Consider the following 18,984-nt stretch of genomic DNA (forward strand, 5'->3'; position numbering starts at 1 on the left):
CACTAAAAATAAGCATAGTGTAAGGATTAGAAGACAATATACTAAAATGCTGCTGTGGATTATTTCTGTCTGGGAAATTAAGGCATTGGTTGATGATTTGTAGAAGTCTAGTAACTGAGTTTGAATTAGGATCAGATAATAGATTTTTGTCTTATTTAAAAATTTTCCCTCTTCTCCTAATGCATCTGCTAATATTCAGTTACTAATGCAATAATCATCTTTGGCTCACAGTCTGTACCTTCTATTTGAAATCCTGACCATGTTGCCTTTAAAAAAAAAAATGGATGCAGTCCATCCATCAGAGGCTTAGAAAGCCAAATCTCATTTTCAAATTAGTTCATATCATTGTATAATTTCAAATATGCCACCAGACTATTGATGATGCCTCCCTCTGCCCTAGCTTACAGACATGATCGTTCACTTTCATTTAGAGAGGCACAGTTTTTACACAAGAGATTCCCTGGATATGTCAAAGACAAAAGATTAGTACAGTGCATCAGCACTGGGAGGTTAATTCATCAGTAGTCCTCTCTTCAGCTGCACACCCAAGCAGCTAAAAGAAAGCCAATCATCCCAGGAGTGCACTTGATGGAGAGTGCACTCTGATGTGTAGGAAGAGGGCACCCACTATTCGCCAGAACTGGATTGCAAATATCTTAACTTCCTTCAAGATGTTAATGTTGAATAAAGAATGTTGTCTCAGGGTTCCAGGAGGACCAATCTCTCTCTCTCTTAAACACACAGACACACATTTTGATATCCAACCTGGTCCCAGCTCTCCGGCCACTCTTGCTAAGGACTAATCTTGATAAAATCACCGTTTTTCACTGTAGAAGGCAAGTTTTCTATCTACTATATAGATAAAAGTCTACTGAAGAATGATGAACCTCACCATGATTACTTCCCAAAGGTATCTTAATCCTATTTTCCAAAATCCAAAAGGGGATATATGGTCCATGGAATAGAATTTGCCATAATTTTTGGCTTCCAGGACCTGTTGGGCATTTTAGATCAAGTTTGGGAATTTTCTGCTTGAGTCCCAACTACTCAAGATAGAAGCCAGAAAACTCCCTTTCCCTGCCTTCCTAATATTCTTACAGGGTGCTGGCCAGCAGTGGGAGCTGACAACCATACTCACGTGGGACTCTAATCCAGGCATGAGGGATACAGGCGCACATGGGGAGGGTTGTGGCAGAGGCCGAGGCTCGTGGATTTGAGGATAGTAGTGAGGGAGATGCGGGACAGTGGGGCTTTCCTGGAACAATCCTATAGTCTGACTTGGGCATTTGTTCCCATGGGGCAGCCTCTAAATCCAACTCTCGGGTCCTAAAATGGTATCTACCTGCTTTCAGATAGGCGTTCCAGTCAATGGCTTAGTTCAAAGTCATTCCATCATGTTTGGGGGAAAGATTTCCTTTAACAGGTGGGTCTTTTTTTTTTTTTTTTCTCCATTAATTTGTCCATGTTTAAAGATTTCTGCATATAATACCCAAAGTATAATCAGGAAATACTAAAAGAAAACACCAAGCACATTCATATAGAATTCTATACAGCCATGCATACAATACCTAAAGTTTAATTAGGAAATACTAAACTATACATATTCATATAGAATTCTATACAGCCCTGAAAATGTAGAAAACTACCGTTATATTTAACAACATGGACTCTCCCAAACATAAATTTCAAGAAAAGAAGCCAGACAGAAAATCTACACACCGCGAGTTTGTCTGTAGAAAGTTAAAATGACAGGCAAAACCAAACTATGGTGTTATTTGTCAGGATGTTGGTAACTTTGGAGAGGCACAAACCTAGCTTCTAGGAGGCTGATAATGTGCTATTTCTTGACCTGGGGGGTGGATAAATTAGTGTATCAGTTTGTGAAAGCTCTTACACTAATGATTTGTGTACTTTTCTCTATGTATTTTATGCTTCAATAAAAGTTTTTTCCCCTCAATTTATGTCATTTTTTTTTTTTTTTTACAGCCCATCAGTATTCAGTCTGGTATATTGCTGATACAATCTGCACATTGCTGATACAGTTTTACAAAACTATATTATGTATTGCTAGTCCTCAAGAGTTAGGAAAAAAAGCTAAGTTTGAAGATAAAATATCCATACATGCGGGAATTCTAAACATAGTCTATATACCTAAGGATTGCATTTCAATGTATTCAAATGAAACCCAAAATCAGCTTGACAAGGTTTACTGTGTCAAAAACTCCTCAAAGGAAAGATTTCAGTCTGGAGTGTTTAGGAGGACTGCACTCTCAGCCTCTTAGTTAAGACTCTCCCAGCCTCGTCTCTCTTATTACAGAGGGGTCTCCGAACTATGCTTCTAAAAAACCCTGGCTTCATGGACAAGGCCCTGTGCATGAGGCCTCATTTTCAAATTCACAAACCAAAATCCAAGATGAAAGCTTTTTTTTTTTTTTTTTTTAAAAAAAGGTAGTTTCATACGATTTAACAATTTAACGATTTAAGGCAACTCAGCTCTGGTGGGGCGGGGAGGTGTTAAATAGTGATTAGAAAAAGAAAGGAATGAAAACACGGCAGAGAATCAGACCATCGGAAGCCGACAAAGGCAGCCAGAACTATCTTATTTATTATAAAGATACACCATGAAGAACAGACCTGACTGTATACTGAAGCCTGGAATGGTACATGCCAAAATGTACAGTACTTATACATAAAAGTGCATTGTCACAACAGATTAACGTTTTTTTTTTTTTTTTCTCTTCCAGAACTAGAAAAGCATCCCCCTTTACTTTCACCTCAGAGACGAGGGAATGTCACGGTAAGAGGCAGTACAGAGCAGAGGCGAACAGGATGGCCGTCAGCAGCACGTGAGCAGGGGAGGGGAGGGGGGGGCGATTTGCGGGGGACCTGGAGAGTGACTGTGGGGAGGAAAAGGCACAGTCACGGCTAAGAGGAAAACAACACGTCTGATGACCATGACCTGACCATGACCGACAAGGATGCAAGACAGGACAATACTGAGCACCGATGCATGAAAAGGTGGGGATGGAGAAGCAGCTGGGAGAGAGTGAAGGAAGTTTCAGAACAGTCAAGTGGACGGAGGAATTGGGGTGGCACTTGGGGGAGGAGGTGGGCGGGGCAACAGTAAAGAACAAGGCTAAAACTCCTCTAAAATAGAAAGGCACTTTCACATGTACATACTACAGATGTACATTGACACGATCAGGTAACAGTCACAAGCAGGAAGCCACCAATACTGCAATTAATCAAACCGACAGGAAAGGACAATACTGATTTAATTATGTGGGCAGGAGTTACCCTTAAGTCAGTAGGTAAATACCAGTCTCTCCTGTCACACAGCCACTTACTATACTTTAAACATCTATAATAACCATCACACTACACATTGAGCTCGGATGAATGTTCTAAGGGGGGGGGCATTCACAAATGCACGGTTTATATATTTTCTTTTACTAAACAGTTTCTAAGATAAGCATTATGGAACCCAGAACAATTATTTAAGCATACAAAATTCCCCACGTAATTTTAAGATACAGGTACCATTTTGATTATACTACGTAGACTTTTTTTTTTTTTTTGTAAAGAAAGTATACTAGGGTGGGTGAGTGAAAGCTCAATCTCCAGTTTATTTTACTGATTTGAACAAAGCTGTGCCAGTCACCCTGCCCCACGCCTGACACCCCAGCCCAGCTGGAGGTTGGCTTTTAGCTCAGGGGCCAGTCTCCAGTCGTGAGCTCATTCATACGTGGGAAGCGACTTCACTTCTAAGCTGCCCGTGCCTTGGGGCCTATGTGGCAGGTAACTCAGAGCAAGACTCAGCCCTAAGCGCATTTCCTGCATCCATGGCCCCTCACTACCATGGTCAGGAATAAATGTCATCCCAAATCTGAAGTCTTCTAAACCCAACAGAACCACAGGCTCTTTAACTTTGGATTTCAGAGGCTGTGATTACTAAAGTTTCTTCAGTTTATAGACCCCAGGGGCTATGCTTCATTCCCAAATGCTAAGGAGACCACCATGTCCCCCCCTTTTTTCTTTTTCTTAATTAAATTATAAACCCATTTTTGGGAATGGCAAAAGCACAAAGGCAGAAAACTCATACAATTTGACCCTTGGCGCTCTATATCCATTGATCACTGTTCATCTTCATTGCTGTAGATTAAGTGGGACCCTCCTGTACATTGTTCTGTGGATTGCTCAAGGGGCACCAAAGTCAGATTACATTGTGTGAAAATGTGAAAAACTGTTGTTGAACAATGGCGTTTACGCCACACTTGAACATGGAGCTTTACAAAGGGCCATTCAATGGATTGAAATAATTTACAGAACACTCATCAGGAAACAGGTACTAAGAACCGTTCACTCTATCCTAACGACCCACTCCAAGCATCCTCACCCAAACAGAAAGGCCAATTTGGTAAATCTACTTCAGTGAGTTCTGTGGATGGGACGTGAACATTCAGTTATATCAGCTGTGAATACATATTCTTGTGTAAGTGGAGTCAGGTAATCTTTGTAGAACCATCATTTACCCATCATCAAAATGACCCACTTCCCAAACTGCACATGAACTGTTAAGATCCTTGAAACTGGGGCATAACATCTCAGGGACTTATTTTCTTCTCTCCCCATTCCTTGTGGCTTCCCACCTCCCCACGGTGGGCTACACCTGTGGCGGTAAAGAGGACCACATACAGGTGAACCCTCTCAGCTGCTGAAACTTTTAAGGAACTTACTGGGTGTTATTCTGGATCCTTTGTGAAGCGGCCACTTTGTCTTATCCTTGGAATCTGAAGGCTTTTACTAAACAAAGTAAGGATTAGTGAGTGAGTCCTTACTCACTCTGAGGTCACATCCTTCCCTGGGAATTGGGAAGAAAAAAAAAAAAAGCCTCAGGGTGACAACAGAGTTATAGAGAGAAAAGACAGAGACATGTAAAGAAAGGGAGTGATGGGAGAGTATTCGGAAATGTTTCCTGGAAGAAGGCACAGCCTCTGAGGCTCTGAGGTCTGGAGCAGCGTGTCCTCTGCCATCCGAGGCAGCGGAGTCCTGATCTGGAGGGTGGAAAGGCAGTCCTCATTCCATCGCAGGTGTCAACAGCAAAGAGAGGAGACACTGGGGAGGATTACCAGGGAGAAGTCTGAAGAAATGAGTTTGCAGGAGTAAGATCTGAAAAGCTAAAGTTAAACCTTGTAAAATAACCCTTCAAAAATTAGTAAGTTCAAAACACCTCTGCCCTTTTGATGCCCTCTGTTAACATCTTACTCATCCATCAAAATAAGGAAGTGGTTTTTTAAGAATCCTCTTTAATTTCTAAAAGATTTAAAGTTTCCTCCCCCATTATTTCTGCCTTTTCTCTGTTTCTGTTTCCCCATGTAACAACAGAGAGTTAGAGACCACAGTGGAATCTAGAAAGAACTGGGAGATTATCTTAAAAGTTTCAGTTTCCTAGAAATTTGGGAAGGTTGTTTAAAAGGGTTCGTGCTATTCAGAGCTCAGTCCTGGCTGGGTTTCCATGGTGCCCAAAGGTGCTGAAGGACCACTAAAGCTCAAGGGAGAGGGTGGGGGGTTGCACAAGATGCTGAGCTGGGCCTCTTTTTCAAAATGGGCAAGAAGGATGTTGTAAAAATTCAGAGGTTTACAATACCTGGAAATATTTTACTTGAAATAATTTTTTTCACTATTTAATCCATTTGTGAAATCAGGCTGCAGGCAAGCAACCAGCAGAGTGACTTGGAAAGGTAACAATATCTCATAAATGTAATCTCTCTTTGCATTAGAATGATTAGACTGGCAAACTGAGGTAGAGATCAAAGTAATGATCTTGATTTTAGTACAGATCCTCATTTTTCCACATTAATGCATCCACCAATAAGCTGAGAAATCAAAGTCTGTACTGTAACTCTTAGGCGGGCATGCAGTTGGCTGCCAGTTTGAAATCAAAGTGGTCCAGAGGGGTTAGTTCTGGCCACCCATTTTTCTGAAAACAAAAAAAACAAAAAAACCCCCAAAACCAAAAAACAAACAAAAAAACTCTTCCTCAGTAAGTTCAACGACAGAGTAGATAAAATGCTCATAGGTTTACAGATGGTAATAAGCTGCTGCTGGTAGGCAGTGGTGATCTGTACCTTAGTAAAAACAACTGAATTCAAAGCAAGCTTTTTAAGATAGAGGAGAAACAGAGCATAAATATGGGCTAAAGAAAAATTGTCTATGGGTGAGCATGTCAGAGAAAGAGGGTGTCAGTGGAGTTCAGCTGACTGTGTGAGTGATGTAGAGACCACACGGAGAAAACAAAAAAAGCCATGGTTCCAGGGTGCACAACTGGGAGGAAGTCATCCTGGAACCATGAGGTCCTCCTCCCACCTTGGCTGCTCTGGCTCTTACGCCAGTACCGTAGCTCAAAGAGACAAACGCCGAGGGGAGCTGGGGATTCAATTTAGGATCATCAGGCCTCTGTAGCACGTTTAAAGGAACCCAGGTCATCTTGTCAGGGGAAGGGAAGGCAGGCAAACCAAGGACTTGTGCGCTGTCTTTCTCCGTTGCCACAGAGGAAGACACGGGGGCTTAGGGGAGCTAGAAGTTGTTTTCTAGGCAACAACAGACCTCTGAAGGGGTTCATGGAGTAGTGTAACCAGAAAGTCTTTAAAATTAGACTGTTCTAGTCTGCAGTGAATGCAGGGGATGGACTTGGAAACCCTCCGGGGCCTGATCAGGCTTGGGGAAAGAGTCACAGCAATAGCTCTGGAGGACTGTCCTTTCCCAGGTTCAGTTCAAGCAGTAACTGCAGAGGTTCTACCCCCTCCTGCTGAGACTTTCACCTGGACCCAGGGAAACGACTGTTACGAAAGAGGCAATCATCCTACTCATTCAGGCCGTGGGCTGCAGCTCGCACTGGGAATACCCCACCGTGACAACAGCAAGTCTGCAGCAAGAACCAGCCCCCCGCCCCACTGCATGGAATAAGAGGTACTCACTGTCAGCTACCAAACAATGCCATTGTCGCCTTTAGCCTTACCCCGAGTGCCAGAGACCAACACTGGTTACCTTCCAAGGCCTGGAACTCAGATCCTCCTGCCTTTGGATTCGGACGCTTCTGACTCATTCAGGCTACACTAAGCCTGAAGCACCGTGCAACGTGCAGGGCAGAGCGGTGTTGCCTTCATTACAAATGGTGCAGCATTGGAGTTTCAAGTATGTCTAAGTGTTTCTATTGTCTTTAAAATGACACAGGATATGTCCAGTTATTAAAAAAAAAAAAGGATGAAATTACAAAATACAAATGCCCGTGTTAATTTAGCTAGTCTCAGACATTACATTCGAGAACACAGAAAAGCCAAAGGGTCTCCAGTTATAAGCACACGACTAAGGAAAGTTAAGGATTGTTGACTTTTGTCACTAATCCGTTTTCTCTTTCTAATCACCTCCCCATATGCTCGCTCAGTTGGTTTTTACATTGTGCAAGACTTGTCTGCTGGACCCTGGGAAGGTGGGGTGGGCCCTACGGTAGGGTTTGTTTTTGGAAGAACAGCAGGTTTCGGCCGAAGGGCTGGGGGCTTCAGCTGCACGCCCATTCTGGGCGCCACCATAGGCTTGAAAGTACTCATTGTGTCACTGGAGGAGCTAGTGCTACGTCGAATCTGAGGCTCCGAGCTCCTGAGGGCAACGCTGTGCAAAGGGCTGAGAGATTCCGTGGACGTGGCAGGGGTGGGAGAGTTTTTCACTTGTTCTAAGGTATCCAGCACCACATCGGGGGCATGCTTTGCTGTACTCTGTCTCTCCAGTTCTCGGAGTTCATTCAAAGCAGTGTTCATCGTCTCTTCAATATCCTGTTGGGAAAATAACCAGAAATGAGAGATGGTAAGTAACTAAACTTATTGTGATCATTTTGAAATGTATAGAAATATCGAATCACTATGTCATGTAACAGGAATTAGCAGTGTTGTAGGTCAAGCATACTTCAAAAACAAACTCATAGAGAAAGAGATCAGATTTGTGGTTCCCAGAGGCGGGGGGTTGCGGGGATGGGCAATTGGATGAAGGCAGTCGAAAGGGACGAACTCCCAGTCATAAGATGAATTAAGTACTAGGGATGTGATGTACAATGTGATAAATATAATGAGCACCGCTGTAGGTTCCATATGAAGGTTAAGAGAGTAAATCCTAAGAGTTCTCATCACAAGGAAAAGCATTTTTTCTTCTATTATTTCTTTAATTTTGTATCCATATGAGATAATGGATGTTCACTAAACTTATTGTGATAGTCATTTCATGATGCGTGTAAGTCAAATCATTATGTGGTACACCTTAAACTTATATGGTGCTGTGTGTCAATAACTCGATAATTAGCTGGAAAACAAATAACCAGAAAGAGAGACAGACTAGGCTGATAATGAATACTAATGTATAGAAACCATATACTTCACTTCAAAGCAAGCAGACCAGCAAAAGCATGACGGTTTTAACACCAGCCTGTGGAGTGTGTAAACCTAATGCCATCTCACATGACTACCGTGACTCGGAATGTGCAGGAGACAAGAGATGCGATGGCGCCAGTGGCTTAAAGAGCCACGGAACAAGCACTGGCCATTCTGAGGCACGTGGCAGGCTTCTGGCGGTTTTCACCTTACAGGCTGACATCTTATATGGAATTCTATTTCAATCTGTGGTAAAAGATGGCTTAAATTTAGATACCGCAACAATCTCTTAAGAAATAAAAAGTGTATAGGCATGAAAAATCAGGCTTCATTCATTCAACAAATAATAATTTTTGAGCACTTACTATATACTTGGCTAACTCCTAGCAGTTCTTCAGAATTCATTTTAAGACTTCCCCTGACGCTTTTGTCCAGTGGATCTCAATGGAAGTGGTACTGCCTCGTAGAGGGCATTTCTGTAATATGGTGTATGTGTATGTGTATTTTTAAATGTCAAAATAACCAGGTGGCATTATTGGCATTTGGTGGGCAGGGGCCAGAGATACTGGATACCTTACAAGTGTCCTGGATAATTTACATGCAATGAATTGTCCCATATCTCGTTCAACTTTTAAATGTCCTCCAGACATTTATGTAGGTGAAAATTTTTTATAATAGTCTGAGTCTAGAACCTTTCTTATATATAAACACAAAATATTTTTTTCATGGTGTTTTCTAGGAATGAAACTATCATGTAAATTATAGTCTGCTTTGATTAGAACTGTATGACCGAGGGTGGCCCACCATTTTAGAAAAATAGTAATTTTTTTCCATAATGGGAACACCATTATGGAAACTGAGTCGAGACTAATTAACTTAATAATACTCTTACATCAACTTAATAATACTCTTACATCAACGTATGTTTTTAATTGTATTTATGGTAAGTCTACATGTAGGTGAAAGCATCTCACTACTTCATTTGTCTTCTAATGTAGTTAAGCATTCTGAAATACATTTCTTTTAATACTAATCTTTTGTTTTTCCTTTACATTGTATTTAGGGCTTTATATGTTTAAAAAAAAATGGTACATCATCAGTTTTTCAGATAATGAAGGGGGAATTACAAAATATTTGTTTTAAAAAGGTGAGGTGTGCACCATCGACAGATGAATGGATAAGTGAAATGTGCTGTATACATACAATGGATTATTACTGGGCCTTAAAAAGTAAGGAAATCCTGCCACATGCTACATTAAAGGCATTATGTTAAGTGAAATAAGCCTGTCACAAAAAGACAAATACTGCATGATGCCACTTATATGAGGTGGTCACATTCACAGAAGCAAAAAGTATTTAGAATGGTGGTGGCCAGGGCCTGGTGGGAAGGGGAAAAAGTGAGTTGTTCTTAGATGGGTATAGAGTTTTTTAGTTTTGCAGAATGAAAAAGTTCTGGAGATCTGTTACACAGACATGTGAATACACTTTACTGACCTGTACACTTAGAAATGGTTAAGAGGGTCAGTTTTACATTGTTTTTTTTTTTAGAATTAATTAATTTATTTTTGGCTGGGTTGGGTCTTCGTTGTTGCACGTGGGCTTTTCTCTAGTTGCGGCGAGCGGGGCTACTCTTCACTGCGGTGCGCGGGCTTCTCATTGCGGTGGCTTCTCGTTGCGGAGCACGGGCTCTAGGCACACCAGCTTCAGTAGTTGTGGCACCCGGGCTCAGTAGTTGTGGTGCACTGGGCTTAGCTGCTCCACAGACTGTGGGATCTTCCCAGACCAGGGATCGAACCTGTGTCCCCTGCATTGGCAGGCGGATTCTTAACCACTGCACCACCAGGGAAGCCCCACATTATGTTTTTTATACACCGCCCCCCCCCACCCCCCAACACACACACATGGTGGAGTACTGTGTGAGATAGGGTGGGTGGAGAACCACTGCCCTGGTCTGATGGAAATACCTCTTCTCCATATTCCCAGGGCTTCTTCCACTCACCTGGAGCATTAGCCTGTGGCCCTGCACAGCAGCAACTGATTTCCATATCTGCCTCCCCCACTGAATTATAAGCACCTTCATGCAGCGGCTGACTGACCATTGATTTAACTCTGTGTCCATAACGCCTAGCATGGGAGCTGCCATACAGTAAGTGCTCAGTAAAGGCTTGCTAAATGAATAAACGAAGATCCAGTGATCACATATGGATATGTAAATTTTTTAAAAAAAGCTCTATCAGGGATTCCACTGATTTGTTTACTAAAAGAAATTGCATGTTTTTGGTATGAACACCATGATGGCAGGCTTACTTGTCCTCATGGGAAAATCTGAAGATGAGATGGAAAGATAAATAAAGGACACAGCTGGAAGCCATATTGTGAGGATGACATCACTTTTCAAGTGATTATTTTCATATGTGATTTCCATTTGATGCTAAATATATGGATTTGTTTTTTACAACAAGTATTTGCCCCAGAGAGAACGTGCAGAGCCTGGTTTATCTGTCGAGTTTTTGTTTTTATGATTGATTTACAGTGAAAGGATTTTGGTTCTAGAAGCAAAAGGGTTAAAACAGACCTTATTATACCTTCCCACCACTAAGCTCCTATTCCCTGTCTCTCTAACCTAAATGCTGTTTCACCTGCTTATTACAAGGAATGATGTTATGGATTATAGCCAAATATCACCGGTTCTAAATAGACCTCAAAGGATTCTGCATTGCACTTCAAATAAAAAAAACCCCAAAAAGGTCGTCTTTTTGGTTTTTGCTGAAAAACTGTTGTGCACTTAAAATTGGTTTAATTTTGTAAAAACACATTAAACTCTCCACACAATCTAATTTGCTATCCAAAATTCTTTTTAGTTAGGACAATGAAAATAGCTTGGAAATTTGTCATATCAAATGCAGGTTTCCTTGAGTGCTTTTTATTAAAAATAATCCATCTTTAATACTTCCCCATGTTTGTTTCATTAATTTCTCACTTTCTTTTTTGATCTATTCCATTTTTAAGCTTCAGTGATACCTGGAAGACACTTTACTGAAATGGTGAACCCTGAATCTGTTCACCTCCTTTTTCACTGGCCATACACATATTTTCTTCTTTTTTTTCCATTGAAGTATACTAGATTTACAATATTGTGTTAGTTTCAGGTGTACAGCACAGTGATTCAGTTTCTTTTTTTTCCTGTCGTACATATATTTTCTGATGGTCTGTGCTGTAAAAAGACCCAGAGGGAAATAAATGGTAGAACGATGGAAATAATCCATTAATACTGTTTTACTTTTACTTTGTCAATTCTTTTTTTTAAAAATTAATTAATTAATTTTATTTATTTATTTTTGGCTGTGTTGGGTTGCTGTGCACAGGCTTTCTCTAGTGGCAGTGAGCGGGGGCTACTCTTCATTGTGGTACACAGGCTTCTCATTGCGGTGGCTTCTCTTGTTGCAGAGCACGGCCTCTAGGTGCGCGGGCTTCAGTAGTTGTGGCGCACAGGCTTAGCTGCTCTGCGGCATGTGGGATCTTCCCGGACCAGGGCTTGAACCCATGTCCCCTGCATTGGCAGGCAGATTCTTAACCACTGCGCCACCAGGGAAGCCCTACTTTGTCAATTCTGATCATTAGAAAAAACTACAAGGCCCTCCTCTGCAGTCACTATTGGGAAGTGAAGACACACATGCATTCAGGAGTGACAGAGGAGCCAAATTTGCTGTTCTTCAAACAGACAACCATCATTTTCTCACTTCATTTACTGAGTAATGCACCATTTCCTAAGTTGGAAGTGTCACTTTCATCATACACTAAAAATGTGTTTCAGGGCTCTCCATTCTGTTCCATCAATTTGTCTGTTTTACTAGCTCTAGCATGCACTGAGGATCTGGTAGGGCTAGTCCCTCCTCATTCTTCTTCTTTTTTAGAATTTTCCTGGCCATTCGGCAATGATGGGTTTGATTGTCCTGGGTCCTAAGTTTCTGCCGTGTCTTTGTTTAAATCACTGTGAACCTAATACACTTGGGCCCTTCCAGTATCACATGGCCTTAAATTAAAGAATGGGTTAATTTCTTTTCTGTTTTCTTTAGTTGATTCTATACAAAAGACATGGCTCCAGAAAGTAACTCCTGTACGCCTCCTTCATCACACACCGGTACTTACCACGCAATATTCTATTCAAAGCAGCCTACCTGAGCGATTGTCTCTGGGTCCAGTGGCTTGTGGTCGTTGAAGCCTGTGTATTGCCCTGATGATGTGGACCTTCTAATAGGAGGGCTGTCGATCTTCTTGAGGGAGTCGTGGCGGCTGATGTTGGTCAAGCTGCCGTGACCCGGCCGACGCCTCCTCTCGGGACTGTCATTATTGAGGCCACGGTTCTGCAGCAGGCCCCGGGGGTGACTGCCCAGGCTTGGGGACCCCAGGTCAATTGAGGAGTTGGAAAGACCATGTGGGGGATGGAGAGGGCAATGGCCATCACTGGTCCTGCCAGGACGCCTTACTGGAGGGGGTGGCTCTCCTCTTTTTCTTTGCCTAGACAGAGACAGAGAGCGAGAGAATAGGAGAGGTTATCACACAGGGTAATTCTGCAAGGCTGTGGATGCCATGGCTCCTCAGAGCCCCTGGAGAAGTGGAGGTTCAGGAGCCTGGTGACCACTCCACCTACCTGGCTAAATAGCCATCAGGATGACGGTCTGTTGGGGAGTTCATGTCCTTGGATGAAGACTTGTCTTCAGTCACTGGCCCACTGCTGGCCTCGCTGTCGGCTTTTTGGCTCAGAGTGTCTGAAAACGTATCATCCCTGAAACAATGAGAGTCAAGAGTGAGGGTCTTTTGCTAGATGAATGGGGACAAAAAAATAAGTGATGGCATTTATGTATGTAAGTCTTTCTCTTACTAACGTAACTTTTTTCTTTTCACTATAAGAATAATAACATTTCATGGCAGATAAATTGGAAAATTCCAAAATTCCAATAACAATTGCCCATAATATAACGTAACATCCAGAGACAACTACTGTTCGAATTCTAGAAAATATCCTTCTATGCTTTTCTTCTCTGCCTGGGATACATATCTACAAGGATGTCCACAGGTATGTACAGTATTTATACTATAGATATTTATATGTTTATGTACTTTAGATATATATGACTGTATGTCTGCATACATACACACACATCATATTTCTTGCACTCTGAGAGACACATTTTAACATTTTAAAACTTAGGCTGAATCAGTCACTGTATACATTTTATGTGGTATTTTTCTCTTTTCCTTGAAAAGCTGTTCATAAATTGGTGCTGCATTGTGAAATACTGTAAGTCACAAAATTAAGATTACACTGTACATGTTATTTTGTCACTTGTTTCTTTCACTTAAAATTATGACCAGATGGGAAGATGTCTCTTTAAGTATTTTTGAAAGTAGAGCTTTCTCATCAGCAAAATTAATAAAGAAGCCTGAAGATGATTCTCTTTAGACTTGAAGTCAGTATCCTCGCTCTTGGGAATTTGGAATTGAAACAGTAGACAGGCACCAAGAGAACGGCCACCACTGTTTTTGGAATCAGCAGTGCCACTTTAGCTCCTAAAGCCATCCTCTGCACAGGGTATTTTTCTAAGAACCTGAATGCTTCAGAAGGTGTCTCTCACTAGTCCTTGCTCCAGACCTTCTAGGAGAGTTTGGGAAATGAGAAGCTGTTGGCCCTGAAGTACTGTTAGCAAAGACCCATTAGCAAGGTGAAGAACTGTGCCCAGCTCAGAAATTTTTGCTCTGTAATCCCTTCTGCTGTTTTCTCACGAGACCAAAGTCATTTTAAGAACAATAGCTGCTGGGCTTCCCTGGTTGGCTCACTGGTTAAGAATCTGCCTGCCAATGTAGGGGACAAGGGTTCGAGCCCTGGTCCAGGAAGATCCCACGTGCTGCGGAGCAGCTAAGCCTGTGTGCCACAACTACTGAGCCTGCTCTCTAGAGCCTGTGAGCCACAACTACTGAGCCCGTGTGCCACAACTACTGAAGCCCGCACACCTAGAGCCCATGCTCTGCAGCAAAAGAAGCCACCACAGTGAGAAGCCTGTGCACTGCAACTAAGAATAACCCCCGCTCGCCGAAACTAGAGAAAGCCCGCACGCAGCAATGAAGTCCCAATGCAGCCAATAAATGAATAACTAAGCAAACAAACAAATAAATAAATTTATATATATAAAAAAAAACAGTGGCTGGAGTCTTCTCTTGGGAGTGTCAGGTGATGGAAGCTGGGACTACTTACATATCCTGCACCACTATGTACTGGTGGGGCACAAGCCCATCGATCCCGTTGTGTCTTCCTTCCCACCAGTCCTCGGATGCGCGGTGATACAGCAGCAGGGAAGCACCCTTCTTGAAGGACAATTCTCTGGCAGACCGCCCAACATAGTCAAACTTGGCTATTGCTTCTATTGGCTCACATTCTACAAAGAACACACCAGAAGATGGTGAGGGCCAGGGTTCTCAGGAAGGCATGATACACTAACTGAAAGGTCTATATGAGGCTTTAGAAATAAACAAGGTCATTTTCATATCCAGACTGAACAAGGTAATAAATAAATCATCAAGACAATGAGAAAATGATGCTGTTAAAAGAGATACAGGAAAATATTCTCTTGCTGTCATCAGTTTTTCAGGCAAAGAAAAACTGAACATTAGATCTTCGTTTCCACAGCCTCTTACTAGAGATACCATGACAGTCTAATAAAAAAATATTTAAAGCTTTGCAATATGATATATAAAATCTCTCCTTGGGTTGTAATATCCTCTGCAACAGCTCCAGTATTATCTTGACCAATATTATTTGATCAAGTTCCCTGGCAACATGTTAATACCATTTAGAACATGGAAGAATCACTATCTCAGAACATTAAGAAGTTTATGCTTTATTTGCTCATTTAAAAAAAATCAAGTTTACAGAAATCACCACATTAAATACTATTTGAATACATTAAGTTTCCTTATGTATATATTTTTTGGCACTATCAAATCTTGCAACTACTACCAATAGTAAAGACAACTTTATTTTTTCTAGTATCAAAAACAAATTCTGGATATCACCTGTGAAACAAGCATACCTACTCAAACGACCAGATTCAAAAATTATATCTTCTAGAGATCAAAAAATATTCAAGGGAACAATGGTGAGTGAAAAAAGCCAACCTCAAAACGTTACATATTGCATGATTCCATTTATATGGCATGCTTGAAATAACATAATAATTGACATGGAGAATAGATTAGTGGTTGCCAGACGTTGGGGTGGGGGAGAAGTGATGGAAGGAAACAGCTAAGGCTATTAAAGGGTAGCACAAAGGATCCTTGTGATGGAACTGTTCTTAATCTTGACTGTGGTTGTGATCACACAAATCTACACGTGATAAAACTGTACAGAACTAAGTAAACACATACACGAATGAGTGCATGTAAAACTGGTGAAATGTGAAAATGGTGGAGGGAGTATATCAATATCAGTTTCCTGCTTGTAATATTATACTACAGTTATGTAAAACGTTACCACTGGGGGAAACTGGGAGAAGGGTGTATGGCATCTCTCTGTTGCGTTTCTTACAACTGCATGTGAATCTACAATGACCTCAAAATTAAAAGTTGAAAAAAGCTATCAAGCTCTGGGCCTAGAATTGGAATTTCAGCTCTATTCTAATTCTGACCACAAATATTACAGGCAAATAAGAGGACAAACTACTCAAAACAACTACAAGAGTTGCTTTTTGTGATCCAGCTTATTGCAAAAAGCCCTAAATTGGGGGCTTTATGATCCTACCTCCCCTCTCCCAGTATCACCCCATCCTCATCCCTGCTACCAACAACAGGTGAGTAAACTGCTAATTAATAAGAAACAGAACAAAAAAGGGTCAGTACAAGTGGCATATGCTTAGAGAAATCTGTCTATGCAATGAACAATACCTCATTTGCTAAAAACTGAGCATGTATTACTTTCCAAATACTCTAGCATATATGCACACATAATAGATTAAAACCTGCCTGTCAAATATTTTGTAAGGAACTTTTATCTTCTATTTCCCTTGGTAACCTTTCCATTTAAGAGTTTATTGCTTCCCAAAGTTTACTGCAATATCTTCAATATCTGTTGTACTTATATGAAATAACTACACAAGAAATCCTTGGATAGCCAGCTAAACTTCTTCCTCACTTGATAAGTTCAAACATCCTCTGGGATGGCAAGAGCATGAAAATCAACAAACATACTGAAAAAGCTTAGGGTTTACCTTATATGAAGGGCCTGGGTGAATTTCAGCTCTATATTTAAAATAAAGACCAAAAAAAAAGCCCCATCTTTTTGCTAGTGGATAATGTTTAAGGTGAATAATATTTCATATGGCAGAGCCACAACACTATGATCTGCACATAGTATACTTCTCAGCAAAGTAGGTGTAAAAATAATTTTAAAACAATAGTTTAAGTCCTTTAATAATTGATAACTTTTAGAACGTATGTTAACACTCCGATATTCCATCCTAAAATTATATTTTAATGAAACAATAAATAGCAGCTTTATTAAATATCCACAAGTCTGCTCATAGAGGAGGAAACAGAACTTTTATTCAAGGAGACTGACTTTATAGTCTGTTCTAAACTTGCACGGAAAGAATAAATCCTGCTTGAACTGAAATGACAGATGCCAAATTTTTTACCCCAGTTCTCCCTGGGGAAGGGGTCCCCAACCCCCGGGCCATGGACCAGTACCTGTTAGGAACTGGGCAGCACAGCAGGAGGTGAGCGGCAGGCGAGCGAGCAAATCTTCATCTGTATTTACATCTTCATCGCTCGTACTACCACCTGAGCTCCGCCTCCTGTCAGCATTATGGTGAGTTGTGTAATTATTTCATTATATATTATAATGTAATAATACTAGAAATAAAGTGCACAATAAATGTAATGTGCTTGAAGCATCCTGAAACTATTCCCCTGCCCCCGGTCTGTGGAAAAATTGTCTTCCACGAAACCGGTCCCTGGTGCCAAAAATGTTGGGAACCACTGCCCTGGGGGACAGAAATAAACCTGTCTGTGGTATAGGGGACACAAATAAACATCCATGGAGGACTGAAGTCATGCCAGTGAACTCATGCCAAAAAGAGCTTCACGATATGTAGTTTGCAAATTCTTATGTGACACACCCATACGTTTAAATTGTTTTACTGAAAAAAAAGTGGAAAGATAACAGCATAACATAGCATACAACCTATGTACCTGTCAAAGGGAAAAGAAGAGAGAACTATTAATATTCTTTAATGCCATTCAGTCTTACGCTGTCAACACTGGCCAAGGGCGATTTAAGACTACTTAATAGATATATACATATTGTATCATAATTTCATCATCATGCCCTCTATGCTCATTATCTCTTTTTGTTCTTTGAAACAACTAGCAACAAGATTATCAGACTCTGTTTATATAATTCAAATGTAAAGACGTTACAAAAGAATGACCAGATGAATCAGAAGTACACTTTACTGGTAATCCTACTACATCAACTAGTAATTCTGAGCAATTTCATTATTTTGACTCTTTCTACTCCCATGAGAGAAATTTCACAGGCAAGTGTCAATCAATCAGCTATTTATACACATCTGAGTCTCATCATCGCAGAGCAAATCGATCTCAGGGCATGGAGACACACCAGACCCCTCTCATATAGGGTCACACAGTCCTTTAAAGGTCCTGCAGAGACTGTGTAGAATGCTACTGCTGCCAATAACAACATTAATAAGGGTGAACACGATAACTTCATTTTCCTACAAGGCAATTATAATTTTGTGCAAAGGGAAAGAAAATTCAACAAAGCTGATTTTCTGACTGCCTGGTGCTATCAAGTCTTATATTTCCATTTCTTGTAATTTTATACAAAGTGCTAGTATATCACACTACCCCTTTGGGACCTTGCTGTCCCTGATACTTTCTCTCCTAGATCTGTTACCCACTGCCCTTGCAGATGATGATTTTGTTCTGTGACAGCCTGTCTTTTGGAAACAAAAGCTACTCTCTCTAGTGATACCATGACAGAGAAAAGAAAATACAATACCTAGATGATCAAAAAGAGACAATCAATACTCTAGTTAATTTAGTTACAGGACTTTAGAGTCTGGCTGTGGGCAAGGGTATCTGTCCTTTGTAAGCAACGCTTTTCTTTCCAGCAAAATCAGGTGAACATGATCAAAATATTATCTCAAACACAGAGCCCTCAGCAAAGCTGCTCTTTTGTAGCCAAGAGGTAAGAACAACTGACAGATGGTGCGGTGGTGAGACTGATGCTTGGAAAGAGAGATGGCTGGGGCTTTGTCTTGGGCTTTTCCTGCCACTGGGGCAAGCAAGGAAACACTCAGAGAAGTCATCAGTGAAAAAGGAATGAATCACAAAGAAACACAGAAACTCAAGACAAAAGAATGGAGAGTGGCAGAGGGAGGGCTCAGAGACTTTCAAAAGCAATACCACAGAAATAGAAGCTCTCACTTTAAAGAGTTTCTTCTAACTTAAGTTCTAAAAATGTCAATTTATCCTACTTTTAAAAACACAG

The 18,984-nt window shown here is 41.1% G+C and overlaps 1 protein-coding gene and 1 long non-coding RNA gene across 3 annotated transcripts in view; one reads left to right on the forward strand and one right to left on the reverse strand.

Moving 5' to 3' along the window:
- Positions 1 to 2,583: 2,583 nt before the first annotated feature.
- Positions 2,584 to 18,984, reverse strand: part of SRGAP1 (SLIT-ROBO Rho GTPase activating protein 1) — a 279,839-nt gene continuing 263,438 nt past the window's right edge. For both annotated transcript variants that reach the window (XM_007179740.3, XM_007179741.3), the window contains exons 19-22: positions 14,671 to 14,851; positions 13,069 to 13,203; positions 12,596 to 12,935; positions 2,584 to 7,829 (exon numbers count right to left, since the gene is read on the reverse strand). In XM_007179740.3, coding sequence (XP_007179802.1) covers positions 7,452 to 7,829; positions 12,596 to 12,935; positions 13,069 to 13,203; positions 14,671 to 14,851 — 1,034 coding nt within the window. In that variant the 3' untranslated portion in view covers positions 2,584 to 7,451. The remainder of the gene's footprint in view (positions 7,830 to 12,595; positions 12,936 to 13,068; positions 13,204 to 14,670; positions 14,852 to 18,984) is intronic.
- On the forward strand, positions 10,339 to 13,484 carry LOC130709196 (uncharacterized). Its single transcript, XR_009009691.1, has 3 exons — positions 10,339 to 10,563; positions 12,494 to 12,558; positions 13,329 to 13,484. It is a non-coding gene; the product is annotated as an uncharacterized LOC130709196 (long non-coding RNA).

Source organism: Balaenoptera acutorostrata, chromosome 11, assembly GCF_949987535.1.
Source record: "Balaenoptera acutorostrata chromosome 11, mBalAcu1.1, whole genome shotgun sequence".
NCBI classification, from domain to species: Eukaryota; Metazoa; Chordata; class Mammalia; order Artiodactyla; family Balaenopteridae; genus Balaenoptera; species Balaenoptera acutorostrata.